Raw genomic sequence first — 20,976 nt, 5'->3', positions numbered from 1 at the left:
AATCATTAAAAAAGGTCAACATACAAACAAACATAAATGAAAAAGTATCTCGGTGTTTGAGGCCACGTGGTCATCCCTCAAACAACACCAAGGCCTACTTCTGCACCTAGAAACACCAAGAATACACACCAACAAACAGCACAACACTGGAAAAGCCTTAACACTCATTAATATTTAAACATGTCCATGGCACATAACAGACAGCTGCTGATTACTCAAGCCACGTGTAGTTTATCTAGAGCACTAGATCAACAGAATGACAGCCTGTATTATATTAATTATTAATATGAGAGACAGACATAGATAGATAGATAGATAGATAGATAGATAGATAGATAGATAGATAGATAGATAGATAGATAGACTAACACATATGCAGGGCGTGTGTAAAACAGGGGCTGTTTATGTTTGATAATAATAACTGCCTGTCTGTGAATGTTGGTTCTGACGTGACGTGTACTTCCCTGATGGGTGGTGCTGCGACACTTTCAGGAAACAGTTGTGAAAGTAAACAGCAGATCCTGAAGCTGGACAGTCTGCCGAAGCGCTGACCGATAATAACCAGGGGCTACAGTCACAAGCGCGGACATGGAGACGAGTGCTTACGGTGCATCGCTGGCCGGAGGAGCCTTTGACATCTGGAGCTTTGTGAAACGACCTCAGACTATCGTCCGGCTGCTCAGCTGGGTGAGAGCTAAGTCATCGTTAGCTCATCGAGCTAGTGCTCCTACTCGATGAGGATGATCAAAGTGTGTGCTATTATTCTGACTGTGTTAGCTGAACAGAGTTTAGACGCAAAACAGAGTTGTGCCGTCGTAATCTGCGAAGCACAGACATATGGCAGCAGGAGTTTGGGAGTTTGATCTTGAGGTCTGCATCATGTGACTTGTCAACAGGGTTAAAATCAAGAGAACACAGCAGAGTTCTGTAATACACAGCTTTGTGCAGCTGGTTTGCGTTTATTTCTTTCGTTCTTTCTCTAATCTTAACCATTTACTACAAAAGTACTGTTAAGTTACACTGGCCCCAGATAGCTATTAAGACTTAATGGCATACTTTTATATTTCATTATTTACTGCAAAGACATTGATGTTTTTAAGAAATATAGTATTAGCACACATTTCAAGCAACACATTTCACACACACACACACACACACACACACAGTCTGGATAGCAGTTTCTTTGGTGTTTCTTAGTCCTGTGAGGATGCCTAATTAAAGAGATTCTTCTGTTGTCCCTAACTCTACGTCTGTTTCTTTCCGTCACAGCTCTTCTCCATAGTGGTGTTTGCCACCATCCTCTCTGAAGGCTACATGAACGACCAGCATGTAGAAGTCACTAAATGCATGTTCAATGAGAATGAGGGTGCTTGCAGCTATGGCATTGGCATTGGGATTTTAGCTTTCCTGGCCTGTGTTGTCTTTATTGTGCTGGATGCCTACTTCCCCCAGATAAGCAATGCCAACGAGAGAAAATACATCGTCTTGGCTGATCTTGGTTTCTCTGGTAAGCACTATGAGTCTCTGGAATGACGTCGGGGTGAGTGAATGATGAAAGAACGTTCATTTTCGGTAGAACAAACCCCGTTTCTCTCCGGTTTTTTTTTTCAGGTCTGTGGACGTTCCTGTGGTTTGTGTGTTTCTGCTTCCTAGCCAATCAGTGGTCTTACACTACTCAGGCCGCAGTGATAGCTGATGCAGCTCGAGCTGTGGTGACCTTTTCCTTCTTCTCCACTGTCACCTGGGTGAGCACATCTCACTTTATTATTAGACTTCCTGTTGCTGCATTACGATCTCCTTTCTGTTTGATGAAACTGAAACAAGTCTCACCCTTTTTCTCAAGGCCACGCTTTCTGTGTTTGCATTTCAACGATACCGCCAAGGAATGGATGAGATTGGCATAGGCTACAATGATCCAGCCGGTGACCCAACTTCCCCGTACCCTACTGCATACGCTGGTGCTCCACAGGGTTACCAGCAGTCCCCATTCAGTGCCAGCTCTGCGGGACAGGGAGGGTACAAGCCTCCAGAGTACTGAGGGTGAAGGCATTTTTTAACACTTTCCGAGAGGCTCACCACTGTTGACTGTTTTTTTTTTTGCCTTATTCATAAGAGTTTGAATTGTGACCGGGGTGTGTATTTTCACTTAGCAGGTGTGTATTTTCACGTTTGGAAAAACATATTTATTTTTATTTTGTTTTTGATGCAAATTCTAAACATGACCCTAATTGTAAAAGATCTTTGCACATCTGCAGAATTATCTTGCTAGGTTTTTTTTTTTTTTTTTTTTCAAATTAGTTTCTGAAAAACAGATTCAACACCAGCTGCAGTTTTTATGAAATCGATGGAATTTGCTTTATTCCATGTCTTTGAATGCACAATCAGATAATGCATGAAAATCTACAGAACTGACGTGCCCTAAAAGTAGTCATTTCTGTATACAGAACCAAAATCTAGACGAAGTTCCTCATATGCAGATAATAGAAAGTGAACAGACTCTGTGCCAAATACATTACTGAGTAATTCCTTAAAAGCACTGCTTTTCCATATATCACATGAAAAGTATGCACTAAATCTATTGCCAAAAGGCTTTATTAACTTCAGTCTTGAGTCTAGTGAAGATAACTGTTGAATGGTGAGATTGAGGTTGTGAGAAATGAGTAAACTACTGTAAATGTGCTTTAATTTCATTTTTGACAGACCGTAGGCTTTTTTGTGGATAAGCCTTATTTTTTGTAAACTTTAAGCACCTGAGTTTTGAAGTATTAAACAATCATATAATGTAATATTGTGGATGACTTCTAGCAGTTTAGCTTTTAACATGTTCTTTTATGTCAGGCCAAATTCACTGCAAGATTTCTACCTCTTACTATTGAAATTGTGCCTTATTTTTTGAAAAGAATATCTAGCAATCGGCTTTGATTTGAAGGAATTTCTATTCGTGTATTTCTGCATTGACTATTTTAGACCACTTTTACCGTTTTCTTCATTACCCTCGAATGAATAAAAGAAAAACTAGAAGAAATAATCATCTGAGTTGGCCACTGAACTGAAACTCTTTTCAATGGTAGTTTTGTTCACACAGTTCTGTAATAGCACATGATCATTGTGTCTATGTTAATTTACTTTGCAACTGTTTGTTTTGTAACAGAAGGTATTGCAACAATCTGGTTTTGTAAGGAAATGCTGCACAATAAACACTTGATTCTTTCCAGTGTTAACTGATATCAGTCTTCTTGTATCCTGTTTGCAATCGAATGATTAGGGGCTAATTGGTGATTTTTTTTTTTCGTCATTCACTCATAGTATGACTTTCTTTCTACTGCAAAACACACACTCACAAACACAACAGAGAATTTTGAAAAAAGACAGGAGAGAGATAAAGATGTCTCAATTTTCAAAATTCAAAGAGTCAACGCAGTACAGTACTACAGTACAGTTTGTATAATCTGCAGAAGAAAGCCAAGTCATGTTTGCAACAGCATTAGGGTGAGTAAATTACAGATCTTATTTTTGGGGTGAACTATTCCTGTAAAAATAATAACAATAATAATTGCACAGCTAACAATGTAGCATAATTTCTTAATTTAGATGTAATTTTTAATTCAATTCAAGTTTATTTGTATAGCGCTTTTTACGATACAAATAATTTCAAAGCAACTAATGTAGCCTCTATTAAAAGGTTTGTAACACTGCTGTGTTTAAAGTACTAATTTATTAATATTATTTATTACTCGTGCTGTAAAATGCAATGTTTTCGTTGCTGTCGTAGTTAAAATGTATGCGTAAAATGTACGCATGTATGAGCAGAAAGGTCTGATGTGCTGCGCACGCCCCCGACTGCGGAAGTGGATGGGATGCGCACTTTTACTGTCTATGGATGCGCAGCGCAGAGCTGCCTGAATGGATCCGTGAGGAATGAGAGTTCACAAGCCGCAGTTTGATCATCAACAGCCCGGATTCATTTTGAACCTTGTTTTCCACGCTACTGTAAGTAATAGCTTTATAAATACTTTCAGCTGCAGTGGTTCCCAATCCTGGTTCTGGAGAACCCTCAGCACTGCACGCTTTAGGTGTCTCTCTTATCAAACACATTCACTTGAGGTCTCTAGTCTTCACTGATGAGCTGAAGAGCTGAACCAGGTGTGTTTGATCAGGGAGACGCCTCAGATGTGCAGACTGCACCGGGTTTACGCAGAAAATCACTGTGGCTCTCTAGACATGCCACTGTTAGCTGGTCCAAGCAAATACGACCTGTGACGTCACATGAATAAGTTAGCCCTCTGTTTGTGTGAGATCTTTTCGTAACCGAATATCTGAGATAGTTACATTGTTAATAGTAGGGCAACAGACGAACTCTTGATACTATAACGCTTAACGCCTTTAGACCAAACACATGGAGAATAATTATTAATAATTATAATATATTTGGGTAACAAATACCAGATGAAAGAAGTAGAAAGAAGCACTGTCCGATTGGACGTGCGTTAAATGTTTACATCACGTGATTAAAGATTACACTCCTTTTGTTGGCTGGGTTGAATGAACTGTTCAGATAAACAGGAAGTGGAGTGTGGAAATTCAAATAACATCAATCAAAATGCAGAGCAAATACATTTGAAGCCATTTCCTCAGTTCTGTTGTTGGTGTAGTTACTGCATTTTGCCTTTGGAGAGAACAGTGAAGTGGCAACATAAATTTTAATGTTAATTTTCATCTTTCTTCATTTGAAGATCATTTGCAGGCAAGCAAGGGCCACTTTAAATTCATCTTAACCTACTTTCAGTATTTTTCATTCAGTATTTACCATGTCATGTTTCACTGCAATCTTTAGAAGTAAGCTGTAACACTTTCAACTCAAAAGTTTCATCATGTTTCGTTTACTTGACAAATTATTTTGTATTGTAGTGTGATAATTATATAAGCAACAGCGGACACTTGGATAGTTTATTTCGAGACGGGTAGCTGCAGGGTGGCTGCTACAACAGAAACTAACACCTAACTCTAACCAATTAGAAAGACATTTATTCACGCCCCCTACTTTTCGGCACGCCCTAATCTTTTGCCACCTGCAGTTATCCCTACTTTCACTATGTGAACATGAAATTAATTAATTTTCATTGCACAATTATTTTTTTTCCTTTACTGTCACACAGGACAGGCTGTGCATTGCATACAAAATTGTTGAGTTACAGAATATTGTTGATATAAAATATTTTTGAAGATTAAGATTCATGTGCCAATAGGCAATTTGACTCCTCCTGCAAACTAACCAAGAAGTGCTAGTTCCCTATATGAAATAAATTGTAGTGCATAGTGTCATGGCACAGAGCATCTCTTAAACCAGAAACCATTGATATGCTTGTGTTTGTGGCTAAAAACTTGGGAAACACTTGCGTGATGTACCCTGGCTACACAGTGTAAAATGGAGTATGTGAATTACAACAATATGGCCAGATAGGATAGTGTCCGTGGTGCTCCCAGGCTGGATGGACAGCCCAAACCTCATGAAGTCATTTTAGCTTTACACCATTTATACCATTTACAGTCTTTCCTTCTTCCGTGTAGATTCAGAAAATGTTGTGTGTTAGATTTTCAGTTGTGTTAAATATTAACATTTCAGATAAATAGTTCAGTACAGAGTCTTACAGTTGGAGTAACACACTTATATATAAGACTAGGGCTGCTACTGTTTTTTGTTTTTTTTAAATGTGAGAATTGTGCTAAACCTCTTAAACTGGTTAACTGCTTTCACACCATTGCTGTAATATCCAGCCGTACCTGTTTTCACTCTGTGTATCTTCCGTACGTTCACCAAGCCACTCCTTACCTCCACGTCAACGTTATTCATTTCCTACACAAAGTGTTGCTGTGGCATCAGTGTGTCCTGTCATAGCTGGAGAAGCTGGTAAGTGTCTGGTGTCTTGGTTCTAACTAAAGAGTTGTGTCTTAGGTAGGACAAGAGTGATCTAACACAGGTTTTTTTTTTTGTTGTTATTTGATAATCTATTTGATTATATTTCTTGTTTGCAAACTTAAGAGGAGGAGTCATGCTGGAGAGATGAAAATTGTTGTCTGTACATTTGTAACCTTTGCTCCTGTTTGTCTCAATGAAGAATTGACAGTTCAATGAAATGATAGAGAAGCAAGGTCGCTAAACGGGTTTGTCACCAATGCAGAAAGGGGTTAAAATTGCTGTGACTTTCTTTTTTTTTTCTTTTTACATTTTCTCCTCCTCCATGTTGGTAAGTTGGTTTTCCTGAATAGAGTCAACACTGTGGTTATCAGAAATTGCTCTGAATTTGTTTGCACATCAATTCCAGCACAACACATTGGTTCACGACCAATAATAGATTGGAGAACTTTTCCGTATTTGAAGAACATAAAGTTGCAGGTTCGTTTGCTGCTGCTAGTGTGCAGATGAGTTGTAAAAGTGGGAGTCTGAAATGGTATGACATGAGTTTTCCACTAAGGCACATAGAGTTTAGCCAGAGCAGAGAAGTCCATATGGATGTGCAATCATTCATCAGTCGTCACAAATACAATGAATTTAAAGAGTTACTTCACCCAAAAATGAAAATTAGCCCATAAATTACTCACTCTCAAGTCATCCTAGGTGTATTTGACTTTCTTCTTTCAGATAAATCCAGTCAGTTATATTAGAAATTGTCTTTGATCTTTCGAGCTGTTTAATTCCATTCAGCGGGTGTCCATTCTCCAAAAGAAGTGAAATAGAAAGCGCCCATCCATAAAAAAAAGTCTTACATGGCTGAACAAAGGCCTCCTGTAGCAAATCAATGTGTTTTTGTAAGAAAAATAACCATATTCAAAATTTAATAATCATCAAACAGCTTGAAAGATCAAAGACAATTTTTTATATAACTTTGACTGGGTTCGTCTGAAAGAAGAAAGTCATATACAACAAGGATGCCTTGAGCGTGAGGGCTAATTTTCATTTTTGGTTGAACTAACCCACTGGGGGTTGCCAACTGACTGTATTGTGGCTTCATTTGTGGGACCTCTTTGTTTTTAACTGTCTGTATTCCAGGACCTGTTTAGGTAGATCCAGTGTCTCTCATAAGAGTAAAACAGGTTGTGTTGATGAGATGAAAAAAGAGAAACCCATGCAAATAGGATAAAATCTGGATAAACAGGTTGTGCTGATTCCAGTGACTGGCAGTTGATTCACTTCCTTCCCTGCCCGTTCATAAGCCGAGTAACAAATGCTAACAATTTATATGATGTATCGCTTGATGTATTCCTCAGTTGTAAGTCACTTTGGATAAAGCCATCTGCTAAATAAATATATGTAAATGTGTCACATTGACCTAAATATGTCCTCTGTTCCCTGTGTAGGTGTGGCTGCTGTCCCTCCCTAATGCCTGTTTCTCCAGGCTATGCACGTCTTAACCAAAATGAGCCTATGAACTCTTTGCGCATCTCTGTTGGAGGGCTCCCGATGCTGGCTTCCATGACTAACACCACCGACTCCCGCTTCCGCATCAAATGGAAAGCCATTGTGGTGATAGCGTCAGCACTAGCCCTCGTCCTCCTCATCTACATGCAACTTTTGCCCTTTCACCCTCAACCCAGAGGCAAATATGGTTTGAGGTTAAACCATCAGGAGGTGAGAATGGAGGGCCATTACAATGACACATACCCCCTCAGTCCACCAGAGCGCACCACACAGGGCACACGCTACCGTATAGGGGTCATCGCTGACCTGGACACGAACTCACTCAGTGACAAGAAGCTGACCTGGTTTAGCTACATGCTGAAGGGCCACCTCCTGGTGTCGGAGAGTGGAGATACAGTGACGGTTGAATGGGATCAGGACAGGGTGGTCTTGGAAAGCCACCTGGCAGAGAAGGGGCGGGGCATGGAGCTCTCTGAATTAGTGGTGTTTAATGGCAAACTGTACAGCGTTGATGATCGTACGGGTGTTGTATATAACATAGATGGACTCAAGGCAGTGCCCTGGGTCATACTGCCAGATGGGGATGGCTCTGTGTCAAAAGGTTAGTGTTGCTATTGTACCATTTTGCATCAAGATTTAGCACAGCTGTTTTCAAAGTGATGTGAAGCCTAAGTATGGTAAACTATACTCAGAACCTGTCCTCTGCATTTAACGCATCCAAGTTAGTACACACACACACACACACACACACACCCACTCACAATAACAGTGAGTATTGAACCATTCTCCCCATCTTGACACCTACATTAATTTATCATCTTCAGAATTTCATCAGCTATCATCAGCTGAATTTAAGGTAATAATAAAGATAGAATAATGAATGAAATTCAAAGCAATTGATTCACACATGATGTCTGATTCAGTTGTGGTTCTTTCTGTGACGTTCTCTAGGGTTTAAGGCTGAGTGGCTTGCAGTGAAGGACGAACACTTGTATGTGGGGGGTTTGGGGAAGGAGTGGACCACCACCAGTGGAGAAGTGCTGAATGACAATCCTGAGTGGGTAAAAGTGGTGGGATTCAACGGAGATGTACAGCACCAGAACTGGGTCCCTATGTACAATGCTCTCCGCAGCGCTGCAGGCATCAGTCCGCCCGGTAAACGGCAGTCTTCAGGGTCACATGTCAAAGTGACATTGATGTCATAAGACCATTTGTGACTTTTAAGAGTGTCAAGAGCCCTTGTAGTCTTAACACTCACAAATACTTCATTTTCCAAGTTCCATGTTTCCATATTCAGTCGCTTACATCACTGAAATGAATGCTTCGTTCTTGTTCCCTGCTCATTTTCTTTCTATTGTCATCTCAGGGTACCTTATACACGAGTCTGCAGCTTGGAGCGACACATTGCAGCACTGGTTCTTCCTGCCACGACGTGCTAGCAGCGAGCGATACGATGAGACCGCAGATGAGCGAAGGGGCACCAATCTAATGCTCAGCTGCTCCCCAGACTTCCAGGACATTAAAGTGAGAGATGTTGGGCCCCTGAACCCTACACATGGCTTTTCATCATTCAAGTTTGTCCCTAACACAGATGATCAGATTATTGTTGCTCTAAAATCTGAGGAGGATGCTGGGAAAATCGCCACTTACATTGTGGTGTTCACCCTAGATGGCAGAATCCTGCTTCCTGAAACCAAGATTGGGGACGTGAAGTATGAGGGACTTGAATTCATTTAGTGACAGAGGGATTTTTCTGAAGGTAAACACATGCTGAGGACTACTAAATACCTTCTTTTAGATGATGTACGTCTAGATGTGGACATTGAGGTGTATTTTTGTTGAAATAGTTGAATGATGTTCAACTAATGCAGACTTGGCTATTGGCAGCAATTGCCTAAAGAGACTGAAGGATTCAGTACATGTTGAACCTTTATTTTAAGAGACATGTCAGAGCCTTCATCACAAGTTTTTCATTGCCATTTTCAACAATGACCATTAGTGGTTTCACGATAGCACTGTACTTACTGTGTAATGAATGTAACAGAATGAATGAAGTGAAGTGATAGACTGTAGTACATGCATAAAATTGTTTACTGTACACACATTATAGCAGTTGACGTGGTTTTGATGAATGTTTTTATTTTTTTAATCATGCTTTTTCTTACTTTCTTTAAGTGTCTTAAACAGATCTGCTACTTTTAAAAATAACTCTTAAAAAACTTAACTGTCACAAAATGAACTTTACTTTTCATTGATGCACCAGAGCTGTATATTTGTTTTTGCTGTTTTTTTCCTTTTCTTTTTTTTTCTGAAAACAACAGATTGAAGGTTTTTAAGAAAGCGTTAAAGGGTTAGTTCACCCAGATAGCAAAATTATGTAATTAATAACTCACCCTCATGTCGTTCCAAACCCATGAGACCTCCGTTCATCTTCAGAACACAGTTTAAGATATTTTAAATTTAGTCCGAGAGCTCTCAGTCCCTCCATTGAAGCTGTGTGTACGGTCTACTGTCCATGTCCAGAAAGTTAAGAAAAACATCATCAAAGTAGTCCATGTGACATCAGAGGGTCAGTTAGAATTTTTTGAAGCATCGAAAATACATTTTGGTCCAAAAATAGCAAAAACGACGACTTTATTCAGCATTGTCTTCTCTTCCATGTCTGTTGTGTGAGAGAGTTCAAAACAAAGCAGTCTGGATATCCGGTTCGCGAACGAATCATTCAGTTCACCAAATCGAACTGAATCGTTTTAAACGGTTCGCGTCTCCAATACGCATTAATCCACAAATGACTTAAGCTGTTAACTTGTTTAATGTGGCTGACACTCCCTCTGAGTTCAAACAAACCAATATTCCGGAGTAATTCATGCACTCAAACAGTACACTGACTGAACTGCTGTGAAGAGAGAACTGAAGATGAACACCGAGCCGAGCCAGATAACGAACAAAAGACTGACTCGTTCACGAGTCAAGAACCGGTTGCATCGGTTTTGAGTTCACCAGTAGTTCTTTCGGACAGTTCGATTTAATAAACCGGTTGAAGAAAACGGTTCACCGGTTCTTTTGCGCTCGACGTAATGGCGTCATTTGTGATGATTGCCCTTAAATCAAGCCTTCGGTTTACCCGCGCTCATAACACTAGCACAGAATCAGTTCAGAATCAATCACCAAAAGAATCAGTTCGGTTCATACGCTCTGTGTGTCAGTCTGCTTCACGCTGAATCACACATGGGCAGTATCATCAACTCCTCGGTTCTTCTTATCTGGCTCGGCTCCGTGTTCATCTTCAGTTCTCTCTTCACAGCAGTTCAGTCAGTGTACTGTTTGAGTAAATGAATTACTCCGAATTACTGCTTTGTTTTGAACTCTCTCACACAACAGACACGGAAAAGAAGACAATGCTGAATAAAGTGTATTTTCGATGCTTCAAAAAATTCTAACTGACCATCTGATGTCACATGGACTACTTTGATGATGTTTTCCTTACCTTTCTGGACATGGACAGTAGACCGTACACACAGCTTCAATGGAGGGACTGAGAGCTCTCGGACTAAATCTAAAATATCTTAAACTGTGTTCCAAAGATAAACGGAGGTCTTACGGGTTTGAAACAACATGAGGGTAAGTTATTAATTACATAATTTTGCTATCTGGGTGAACTAACCCTTTAAGTGTACCTTATTTTCTTTTATCCAATTGCTTGAATCATTCATAATCACTAAATGACCAAAATAACATATGAGTTTTTCTTAGAGATTTTGTCTCCTTAACTTGAGCCAGTAAGTAAGCACCCAGTAAATATTTCCATTAAGAATTTTTGCACCCCATCGGTTAGCTTATGTGATAGATAACAACCTTGAAGAGTCTGCAAGTGAGAAAGGACCAGTGAAGATCAGTATCAGCGATGCTCTTTTCTGAAATAGCATTTTTTGGATTTCAGAAGGAAATGTGCTAAATAGAAAACGTACTCGGTTACTAATTTAACCTCGGTTCCCTGAAATACGGGAACGAGTACTGCGTCGAAGACGCTTATGGGAAAAACTCCTTTTTTCTCCTGAACTGAAGCCTTATTCAATCACGCAGTGAAACTGCACGGCCATTGGTTTGTGCAGTGTTATTAAAACAAACCAATGGCCCGGCAGCGGTGCTGCACGAACCTATGGCAGCGAAGCCCGCCAAAATGGGCGTGGGATCTTGCTATATATTGGCTGCTTCGCCACAGGAATTCAGGTTACTTCGACTGAAGCGACGACTGAGTCGTGCAGTCTTTTAGCATGGCAAGGAATGCAGTACTCGTTCCCGTATTTCAGGGAACTGAGGTTACGTTAGTAATCGAGTATGTTCCCTTTCAATACTTCACTCGTACTGCGTCAAAGACGCTTATGGGAACCCAGTTCAATCACGCCATGCTAAGAAGTGGGGACGACCAACACAATCGTACCTGATCTGTGATACCAAGATATGACAATAGCAACTAGGAGCAGAATAAGCTCAATGAGGTTACGTCTGGCCTAGCCTGATCATCCCGTGTTCATATCGCCTCAGTACCAAAGGGACCGAGTGCATACGAGCAGACTTTGAGTCTTGGGCAAAGAATGGCCAAGAGCATGCAAATGAGTAACAAAAAGGTGACATTTACACAGAAAGTACCCTAGCATGAAGTGCCGGGACGTCTAGATTATAAAATCTAGCAAATGTGGACGGCGGGTTCCAACCAGCCGCCGCACAAATTTCTGCGATAGTCACACCAATAGACCATTCCCCGGACGAAGACACTGCTCTCGTCAAATGGGCTCTTACTCCAATTGGGCTTTGCAGGCCCAAAGAAGAGTAGGCTGCGTCCACAATCCACTTCGAAAGCCTTTGCTTTGAGACCGGTAACCCTCTGGCGCGGTTTCCAAAGCATATGAAGAGCTGCTCTGATCGCCTTATCGGTGCAGAACGCTCTATGTAGACTTTTAGTGCCCTCACTGGGCAAAGCAGATTCAGCTCTCAATCGTCCTCTGTGTGTTGTAATGCAGAGAGAGTGACCACTTGTGCTCTGAAAGGTGTGGAGAGCACCTTTGGTACATAGCCATGCCTTGGTTTCAGGACGACCTTTGAGTCGTTTGGCCCGAATTTTGAAACTGAACTGAAACCGTCTGGTGGCCGAGCGAGAGCGGTGTCAGGTCTCGGATTCCTCAGGCTGGGCAGTGGCGGTAGTAGCGGGCGCTTGCTTGGGAGGCTGACGAGTCGGCACCTGTCTGGGGCAACTGGCAGTGGCAGATGAAGCGCGCTTTGGCATGAAGTGTCGCATCGCCTGGGACGACTTCTGTGCCTCCGTGAAGCGTTCAGCGAACCCTTCAATTGCTGGACCGAAGAGGCTGCTGGGGGAGATCGGCGCATCCAGGAACTGGGCTCTGTCAGCATCCTTGATCTCCCAGAGGTTAAGCCACAAGTGGCGCTCCAGGACGACCAGGTTAGCCATCGAGCGCCCTATAGCCTGTGCAGTGCCCTTGGTAGCACGCAGTGCCAAGTCCGTTGCACTACTCAGCTCCCTGAGCGTGGCGACATCCGGGCCAGACTCATCAGTGGCGGCGAGAAGTTTGGCCTGGAAGACTTGTAGCACTGCCATGGAGTGGAGCGCCACGGCTGCTTGCCCTGCCAATGAATAAGCACGCCCTTGGCTTTCCATCCAATAGCCGTGGGTGAGAGCTCGCTTTCATCCTGTTGCTTTAATCCTCTGCCCCGCCTTTTCTTCCTTGCCGTCTCGCGGGAGGAATATAACGGGAGGGCGCGAGGAGCGAGATCGCTCTCTAAAAAGGTTCGCTGCCATAGGTTCGTGCAGCACCGCTGCCGGGCCATTGGTTTGTTTTAATAACACTGCACGAACCAATGGCCGTGCAGTTTCACTGCGTGATTGAATAAGGCTTCAGTTCAGGAGAAAAAAGGAGTTTTTCCCATAAGCATCTTCGATGCAGTACGAGTGAAGTATTGAAAGGGAACTGTACATACTACCAATAAATAAAATTATAGTGATATGTACATGGCGAAAAACCCAGTGTTAAATTATCTCTCCCCAGAGTTTATTTGAGTCTACACTCAAAGTGTTAAAAGTAACATTGAACAGTGGTTTAAGATTCAAAAGATGTACTAACAGGCTGTGAGCCAGAAGCGCCAGACTGTCCTTGCAATGTTTGAACTGCCCAACTTTATAGAAACAGCCATTGTGCCACAGACACATTGCAGGCTACTGGTTCAGGAAACAATCATCGTCCTCCATAAAATGTGCAGCACACATCTGAATATTTGGGTTGAACTGTTCTGGAACAGTGTTGAAATACAACTTATCCACTGATTTCTAGTTTTTAATTGTCCTCCTTTGGAAGGCCAAACAAAGTAGTTTTGCTTTCACATGAAACGCAGCAACTCCACGACATGGCAGCGTCAGCAACAGAGAGAATAAAAGTTATGCCTTCTTTCTTTGAGAGAACATTTAGGCAGCATTATGCAAATCTTCTCACATAGTGATGTAGACATGTGGGAGCATGTTAGAATGAGCCGTTTTAGGGGAGTGTGGTTGACTCTTAACTTTTATAAATAATTTATATTTGGGTTTGAGACTTTAGTCTTTGCAACTTTACAGACCTTATTTATACACCAAGAGCTTGTAACACTCCAAAGAGGAAGGAAAATTTTTAAATCGCATCATATGATCGCTTTAAAAAGATAATTAAGTGATTAATTGAGTGATTATTGACCATTATTTAAGACACTTGATGTTAACAAGCAGAATCACTGAATTAAAGAGTCAACATTTTTAGGTCACCACTGTGCAAGTCAAGTGTTTGTTTAAGCTGGGCTCTTAAAACATTTTTATTTATTTTTATTTTTTATTTTTTATGGCTGCTATAACTGTTTACATCTGTTATGGCAAAAAAATTATAAAATGAAATTAAAGTGTCTTCAGAGATTGGATATGTTTTGGTAGTGACAATCACCATGTAGTTTACATGACTGATTACAGCAGCCCTGTGATGTTCCAGAGATTTGGCACAAAATATGTTTGAATTGCTTCATTTTTAGACAAATACATCAAAAATCTGTGTATTATTCTCAACAATGATTACAGACAGCTAATTCAAACAAACAGAACAAATCTGAACATCACCAAATAAGTTACTAAAAAGTCACATAAAAAAAAATAATAATAAAAGAAATTACAAAGACAATGCAGCTCCTAATGTATTCATGCCATAATAAGTGCTGGGAGCCATGGATGAATTTTGATTGGTGGCACCCAGAATGTAATGCTCATTTTGAATGTCATACTTTTTGATGGTCACAACTGTTGAGATTCATAATCTTTTTTTTGTTGCCAGTTTTTAGGCTGTAGAATCCCAGGGCCACTCTAATCAATAGGGTAACTCTTTACTCCGAGATTAGTCTCAAAGTGAGATCAGTGATTCAGGTCACAACACTATGATCTCATAACATAATCAACAACACCTGATCACATTTCTCTTGGCTCATCTGACTGCTATAATGTGGTTACAGCAGCCTGACAAAATGTAATGTTAAAGCGTCAAGGGTCAAGAGCCCAACTAAAGAACACTGATCACCATATTGGTGAATTTAACATTGACTCATTCCTTCAGAGATTCTTTATGTGAACATCAGGTGTCTTCAGTTACGTCAGTCATCATCCAACTGATCACTTAATTATCTTATTGCTGTTTAACATTCCTCGTGGCTAACGTAGTATAGTATCGGATTTTGAGACTAGACTAGATGTTAATATAAAATATATAACTTGCCAACAGGCCTCTGAGTTCTGGGGCAAACTTATTCTGGCAAGGGAAAGGCAGTTCAATAAGAGCAGACGAGAAAAACCAGGTGCAAGATCAGGGCCAGAAGGCAGATCAGTATTAAGAATTAAAAAAAACTGACCACCAGAACCAAAGGACTTGAGAGATATGGAAGAGCTCAGAAGCCTGCAGAGAGTCCAGACGGCAGGTAGAGCAGATCTTTGATAGGACAAAACCTGTAGGATTTGATAGGATTTCCATCTATACCCTTAAATAGGACAATATTTGAGGGGACAGCAATTTGTAGTGGTTATCTGGTGCACTCAATGAATCCCATAATGCAATGCAATAATGAGTGTAAACCAATGTACACTCAATGGTTAAACGATACCTAAAATACACTGTGAGGGTCATGCTAGATGAATTCCCACCTATTGTCAGAAGATGGCGCCTGCGGCTGAATAATCCTTCCCTTTCCAAACAACTTGTCCAATGTGGGTACAGAGTAATATCATACAGGTATAATTTTATTTTTAATTGATTATTAAATAGTTTAAATAAGCTTGGTACATACTAGTTTCCATGACAGAGTTCAGAAAAAAATCAGAACGCTGAAGATCTTGATGAATATGTTTATTGCAGCAGAGCAGTGACAATGTACATGTAGTACCTTGGGTTCAACGTAGTTAGAATGAATGACGCACATCCTAAACCCAAACCTATTACACAGTTAGATTTTACTACATTTAATGTGAATGAAGTTGCTCCTGTCATAACAGATATGTATGTTAATAAAGTTCTCAAACCCTGTTGCCTTAGATGGTTCTCTATGTCCCACACCCTTTCCCATTCAGGATGTGCGTATCCCAAATGATCTAGAAACAACATGACCGCTGACTTTCATCTCTTCTATTATAATTAAGCCATTCTGGCAAATGAGCATAAACTAAGATCTATTTTGGAGTAGAATCTGGGTCTGGGCAGACTATAGTTTCTTACAGTCCCCCCTTTGATGCTCTTGTTCCAAAAGAAGCATCATACTTACTCCCAATGCACAGATTTCACCAGCAAAAGCATTCATTATGGCAACATAAAGTGTGTGTGTGTGTGTGTGTACGTGCATGCACGCAAGTATTGTATTTTCATTTTGTCACATGCATTGTGTCAATCTCAGTGTGAACATCCTTTATTCACTGTGTGCCTTCAGTAGACAATGTTCTGCATTTGAGTATGCTTATATTTGTCTCCTTTTGTTGTCATGTGCAGTGAGTCTGTGTCTTTGTGCATTCCTTAGTGTGGATATGTTCTTTGCCCTCATGTTTTCCATCTTGGTGAAAAGACTGTTGTCCATAGTCTCTGAAATGGTTTGATCTCTCCTTGTTTTCTCATCCATTGTTTATTCTTTTCAATTTGAAAAAGTCCTTCTAGAAGAAGTAGTCACTGGTGTTGTTGATGTCTTTGCCATTCCATCAGTACATTCATCCTATTGTGGGTCTCAAGAGTGTCTAGTTCTTGTCAGCCTGGAGATCTGCATCTTGTAGGTCTGTAAAGCTCTGGATTTCTAGGTCATGGATCACTCTGTTCTTTTTCTTGAGACAATTCCACTGGTACTGGCTTTCTTGTTCTTCAAATGGCATCTGCTTGTGTCTGAACTAGTTATATTGTTCATGCAGTGCTCTGTCTGGCAAAGTGTGAATGGCTTCTTCCTTTGTTACCTTTCAATAGTGCCAAATGGTTTTCTAAATGGCTCTTATCTCGATAGGCCATTCGTTTGATTGAAAAGTGATACTGTCTCGCCTTGTGTCCCATCCTTCCACATGCAAAACAACAACTTCCTCATCTTTCCTACTTTTCTCCAAACAATGTCCAGCTATGTGACCATCCTTTCCAAATGCATGACAGACAAAGCTTTGATGAGGTCTCTCATTGTCTTGACAATCTCTAGTTATGTGACCAGTTTTCCACATGTATGACTGAGATTAACACCCTCTGAATTTACTCTTTAAAATTGATTTTGTCTCTGATGGAAACCATTAGATAGTCGCGAATATTCTTTCCTGTCAAAAGCAGCAGCTAGATGTCTAGATTCTGCAGCTTTCATTTCAAGTTCAAGTTCAAGTCTGCTTTATTGTCAATTCTTCCACATGTACAGTACATACATACAGAGAATTGAAATTGCGTTACTCTCAGACCCCTGGTGCACACAGATAACATTAACATTAAAGCCTAAAAATCTAGATCAAAATATAAAATGTAGATACAACTATACAATAAAGGAATGTTATTCGGGAGTGAGTTCAGCTTCCTGACAGCCTGGTGGATGAAGCTGTCCTTCAGTCTGCTGGTCCTGGCCTGGAGACTCTGCAGTCTCCTCCCTGATGGCAGCAGACTGAAGAAGCTGTGTGATGGGTGGGTGGGATCACCTGCGATGCAGAGGGCTTTGTGGGTGAGACAGGTTCCATAAATGTCCTGGAAGGAGGGAAGAGAGACACCAATGATCTTCTCAGCTGCTCTCACTATGCGTTGCAGAGTCTTTCGGCAGGACGCGTTGCAGGCGCCATACCACACAGTGATGCAGCTCGTCAGGATGCTCTCGATGGTGCCTCTGTTGAAGGTGTACATGATGGGGGCGGGGCTCCGGCTCTCCTCAGTTTGCGGAGGAAGTAGAGACGCTGATTTGATTTCTTTGCCAGTGCTGCTGTGTTTTCAGTCCAGGAGAGGTCCTCTGTGATGTGCACACCCAGGAACTTGGTGCTGCTCACTCTCTCCACAGTCGCACCGTTGATGGTCAGAGGGTTCTTTCATGATCAATCAATTTGACCTATTGCATTTAAATATAAGATTTTCTAGATGATCTAGATGAAGAGAAATGGTTTCTTGCATGTGTGATCTACTCAATTAATGAAAACCCCTGTAACGGCTAAATATTTCCCACAACCTGGACACAAATGTAATAGGATGCTCTCCAGTTTCCATTGTCATTTCAGTTCTCTCAAGTTAACCAAATCAGTCCCAACAACTGTAAGTAGAGCTTCTCTCCTTGCCCCTCTGTCTGCTTTTTTGTCATGAACGTCCTGTGAGAGAGCGCTACTTAAAGATCATAAGAAGTCTACAAGCATCTGCATCTGACACTATAAATATGCACTACCTTTTCCAGTTTCGGGAAAAACTCTACAGGATCCATGTTATCAGGGTGAAAAGTACCCACTGCTGTAACAAGACTATGATTGATCATGAAAGAACCCTCTCATTTATATTTCCATTTCCAGTCTGTCTTGTTTGCACTGGTGCTATTGGGAACCTCACATCATCTGAAAAATAATGTCATAGACTAAAGTCTTCATTTCAGTTATTTCAAACTTCTATTGTGGAGTGGAATCTGGATCGGGAAAAACTAGTTCCTTACAGCACAAACTACACAAAAGTGGCAGCCCTCCTGGCACATTCAGTGTCTAAATTTGCTCACTTATTTTCATTCACTCCTTCAACTGGACCATAGTGGACTAATGTAGGGAATAGTGAATAAGATCATGGGGAGATTTTTAACACAGCTAAGGTCTAAACCAAAAATGGGCAACTTTGCTCCTGGAGTTTATCTTCATCCCTGATCAAACCTAACTGAAATATCTAAACATACCTGGTTAACTCTGGTCCTGGAACAAACATAGAAAACATGAACAAATAAGAATAAGGAGAGAATACAATCGTGACAGTACCCAGAGAAGATCAGAATTATAGGGAGGCCGTTGAGGGCTGGTTGCAGTGATTATGGCACCCAGTCAGAAGGCAAGGCAATTTTATTTTATATAGCACATTTTGTACACAATGGTAATTCAAAGTGCTTTACAAAAAAGACAGTAAAATAATCATGAAGAACAATATTCACAAAAAGAAAACAAGCAATTTAAAAACTTTGAAAATTAAAAAAGCTAAATAGATGAGATTTGAGTCTAGATTTAAAAGTGGCTAATGTTCCTAATGATCTGAGTGCTCTGTTAGGTTTATATTCAGTGAACATATATTTCAGTCCTAGGTCATTGAGTGATTTATAAACAAGTAAAAGTACTTTAAAATCAATTCTAAATGTAACTGGAAACCAGTGTAAGGACCTGAGGACTGGTGTGATATGCTCAGATTTTCTGGCTCTAGTCAGAATCATGGCAGCAGCGTTCTGGATGAGCTGCAGCTGTTTAATTGTCTTTTTGGGAAGGCCGGTGAGGAGCCCATTACAATAGTCCACCCTGCTGGTGATGAAGGCATGAACAAGTTTCTCCAAGTCTTGGCTGGAAACAAAAGATCTAATTCTATGACTTGATTTTTAGTTGTTTGACCCCTAGAGTCAAGGTATGCATTCACCTTGAAAAATTCATCTTTGTTTCCAAATGCAATGACTTCAGTTTTTTCCATGTTTAACTGAAGAAAGTTCTGGCACATCCAACTATTAATTTCATTAATACATTGGCAGAGGGAGTTAATGAGGCTGTAGTCATTTGGAGATAAGGCTAGGTAAGGGGGCTTTAGACTGGGAAGAGAAAGCATTGTGGTAGGATCAGGGGGAGCAGAAGAGTCAGGTGGGTCTAGATAGGGTAGGACACAACAGGCTGCCTGGGGAACAGGACCAGAATATATCTGAATTACGGCCTATGCTCTCAATGTCAAATGCAGAAATGTTAGTCCATGCATTTATGACCTCAAGGTTAGAATATTGTAATGCTTCATTGGGTGGTTGTTCTGCACGCTTAGTAAACAAACTACAGCTAGTCCAAAATGCAGCAGCAAGAGTTCTTACTAGAACCAGGAAGTATGACCATATTAGTCCGGTCCTTTCAACACTGCACTGGCTCCCTATCAAACATCGTATAGATTTTATAATATTGCTTATTATCTATAAATCCCTGAATGAGGCAGACACACTCTTGTATTTTAAATCTAGATTAAAGACCCCTCTCTTTAACCTGGCTTACACATAACATACTAATATGCTTTTAATATCCAAATGATTTTTAGGCTGCATTAATTAGGTAAACCGGAACCGGGAACACTTCCCATAACACCCGATGTACTTGCTACATCATTAGAAGAATGGCATCTACGCTAATATTAGTCTGTTTCTCTCTTGTTCCGAGGTCACCGTAGCCACCAGATCCAGTCTGTGTCCAGATCAGAGGGTCACTGAAGTCACCCGGATCCAGTACGTATCCAGACCAGACGGTGGATCAGCACCTAGAAAGGACCTCTACATCCCTGAAAGACAGCGGAGACCAGGACAACTAGAGCCCCAGATACAGATCCCCTGTAAAGACCTTGTCTCAGAGGAGCACCAGGACAAGACCACAGGAAACAGATGATTCTTCTGCACAATCTGACTTTGCTGCAGCCTGGAATTGAACTACTGGTTTCGTCTGGTCAGAGGAGAACTGGCCCCCCAACTGAGCCTGGTTTCTCCCAAGGTTTTTTTCTCCATTCTGTCACCGATGGAGTTTCGGTTCCTTGCCGCCGTCACCTCTGGCTTGCTTAGTTGGGGTCACTTCATCTACAGCGATATTGTTGACTTCATTGCAAATAAATGCACAGACACTATTTAACTGAACAGAGATGACATCACTGAATTCAATGATGAACTGCTTTTAACTATCATTTTGCATTATTGACACACTGTTTTCCTAATTAATGTTGTTCAGTTGCTTTGACGCAATGTATTTTGTTTAAAGCGCTATATAAATAAAGGTGACTTGACTTGACTTGACCAGATGGGATGAGACTGACTGGGAA

General features: G+C 40.9%; 2 protein-coding genes across 3 annotated transcripts; both read left to right on the top strand.

Moving 5' to 3' along the window:
- Positions 1-446: 446 nt before the first annotated feature.
- LOC132148796 (synaptogyrin-2-like) lies at positions 447-3,225 on the top strand. Its single transcript, XM_059557511.1, has 4 exons — positions 447-687; positions 1,270-1,507; positions 1,612-1,745; positions 1,844-3,225. The coding sequence occupies exons 1-4, from the start codon at positions 589-591 to the stop codon at positions 2,036-2,038; spliced, it is 666 nt and encodes a 221-aa protein (XP_059413494.1). The 5' UTR covers positions 447-588; the 3' UTR covers positions 2,039-3,225.
- A 653-nt stretch (positions 3,226-3,878) lies between these two features.
- cant1a (calcium activated nucleotidase 1a) lies at positions 3,879-9,758 on the top strand. Of its 2 annotated transcripts, none has more exons than XM_059557510.1 (4): positions 3,879-3,990; positions 7,357-8,018; positions 8,369-8,572; positions 8,784-9,758. In XM_059557510.1, exons 2-4 carry the CDS (start codon positions 7,379-7,381, stop codon positions 9,152-9,154), a joined length of 1,215 nt encoding a protein of 404 aa, XP_059413493.1. In that variant the 5' UTR covers positions 3,879-3,990; positions 7,357-7,378; the 3' UTR covers positions 9,155-9,758. The 2 variants fall into 2 exon arrangements, with proteins under 2 accessions (XP_059413493.1, XP_059413492.1); XM_059557509.1 differs by lacking the exon at positions 3,879-3,990 and adding an exon at positions 5,772-5,908.
- Positions 9,759-20,976: the final 11,218 nt, after the last annotated feature.

This window comes from Carassius carassius, chromosome 9 (assembly GCF_963082965.1).
Source record: "Carassius carassius chromosome 9, fCarCar2.1, whole genome shotgun sequence".
NCBI classification, from domain to species: domain Eukaryota; kingdom Metazoa; phylum Chordata; class Actinopteri; order Cypriniformes; family Cyprinidae; genus Carassius; species Carassius carassius.
The sequence above is the reverse complement of the archived record's forward strand: the minus strand, read 5'-3'. Positions and strand labels throughout refer to the sequence as shown.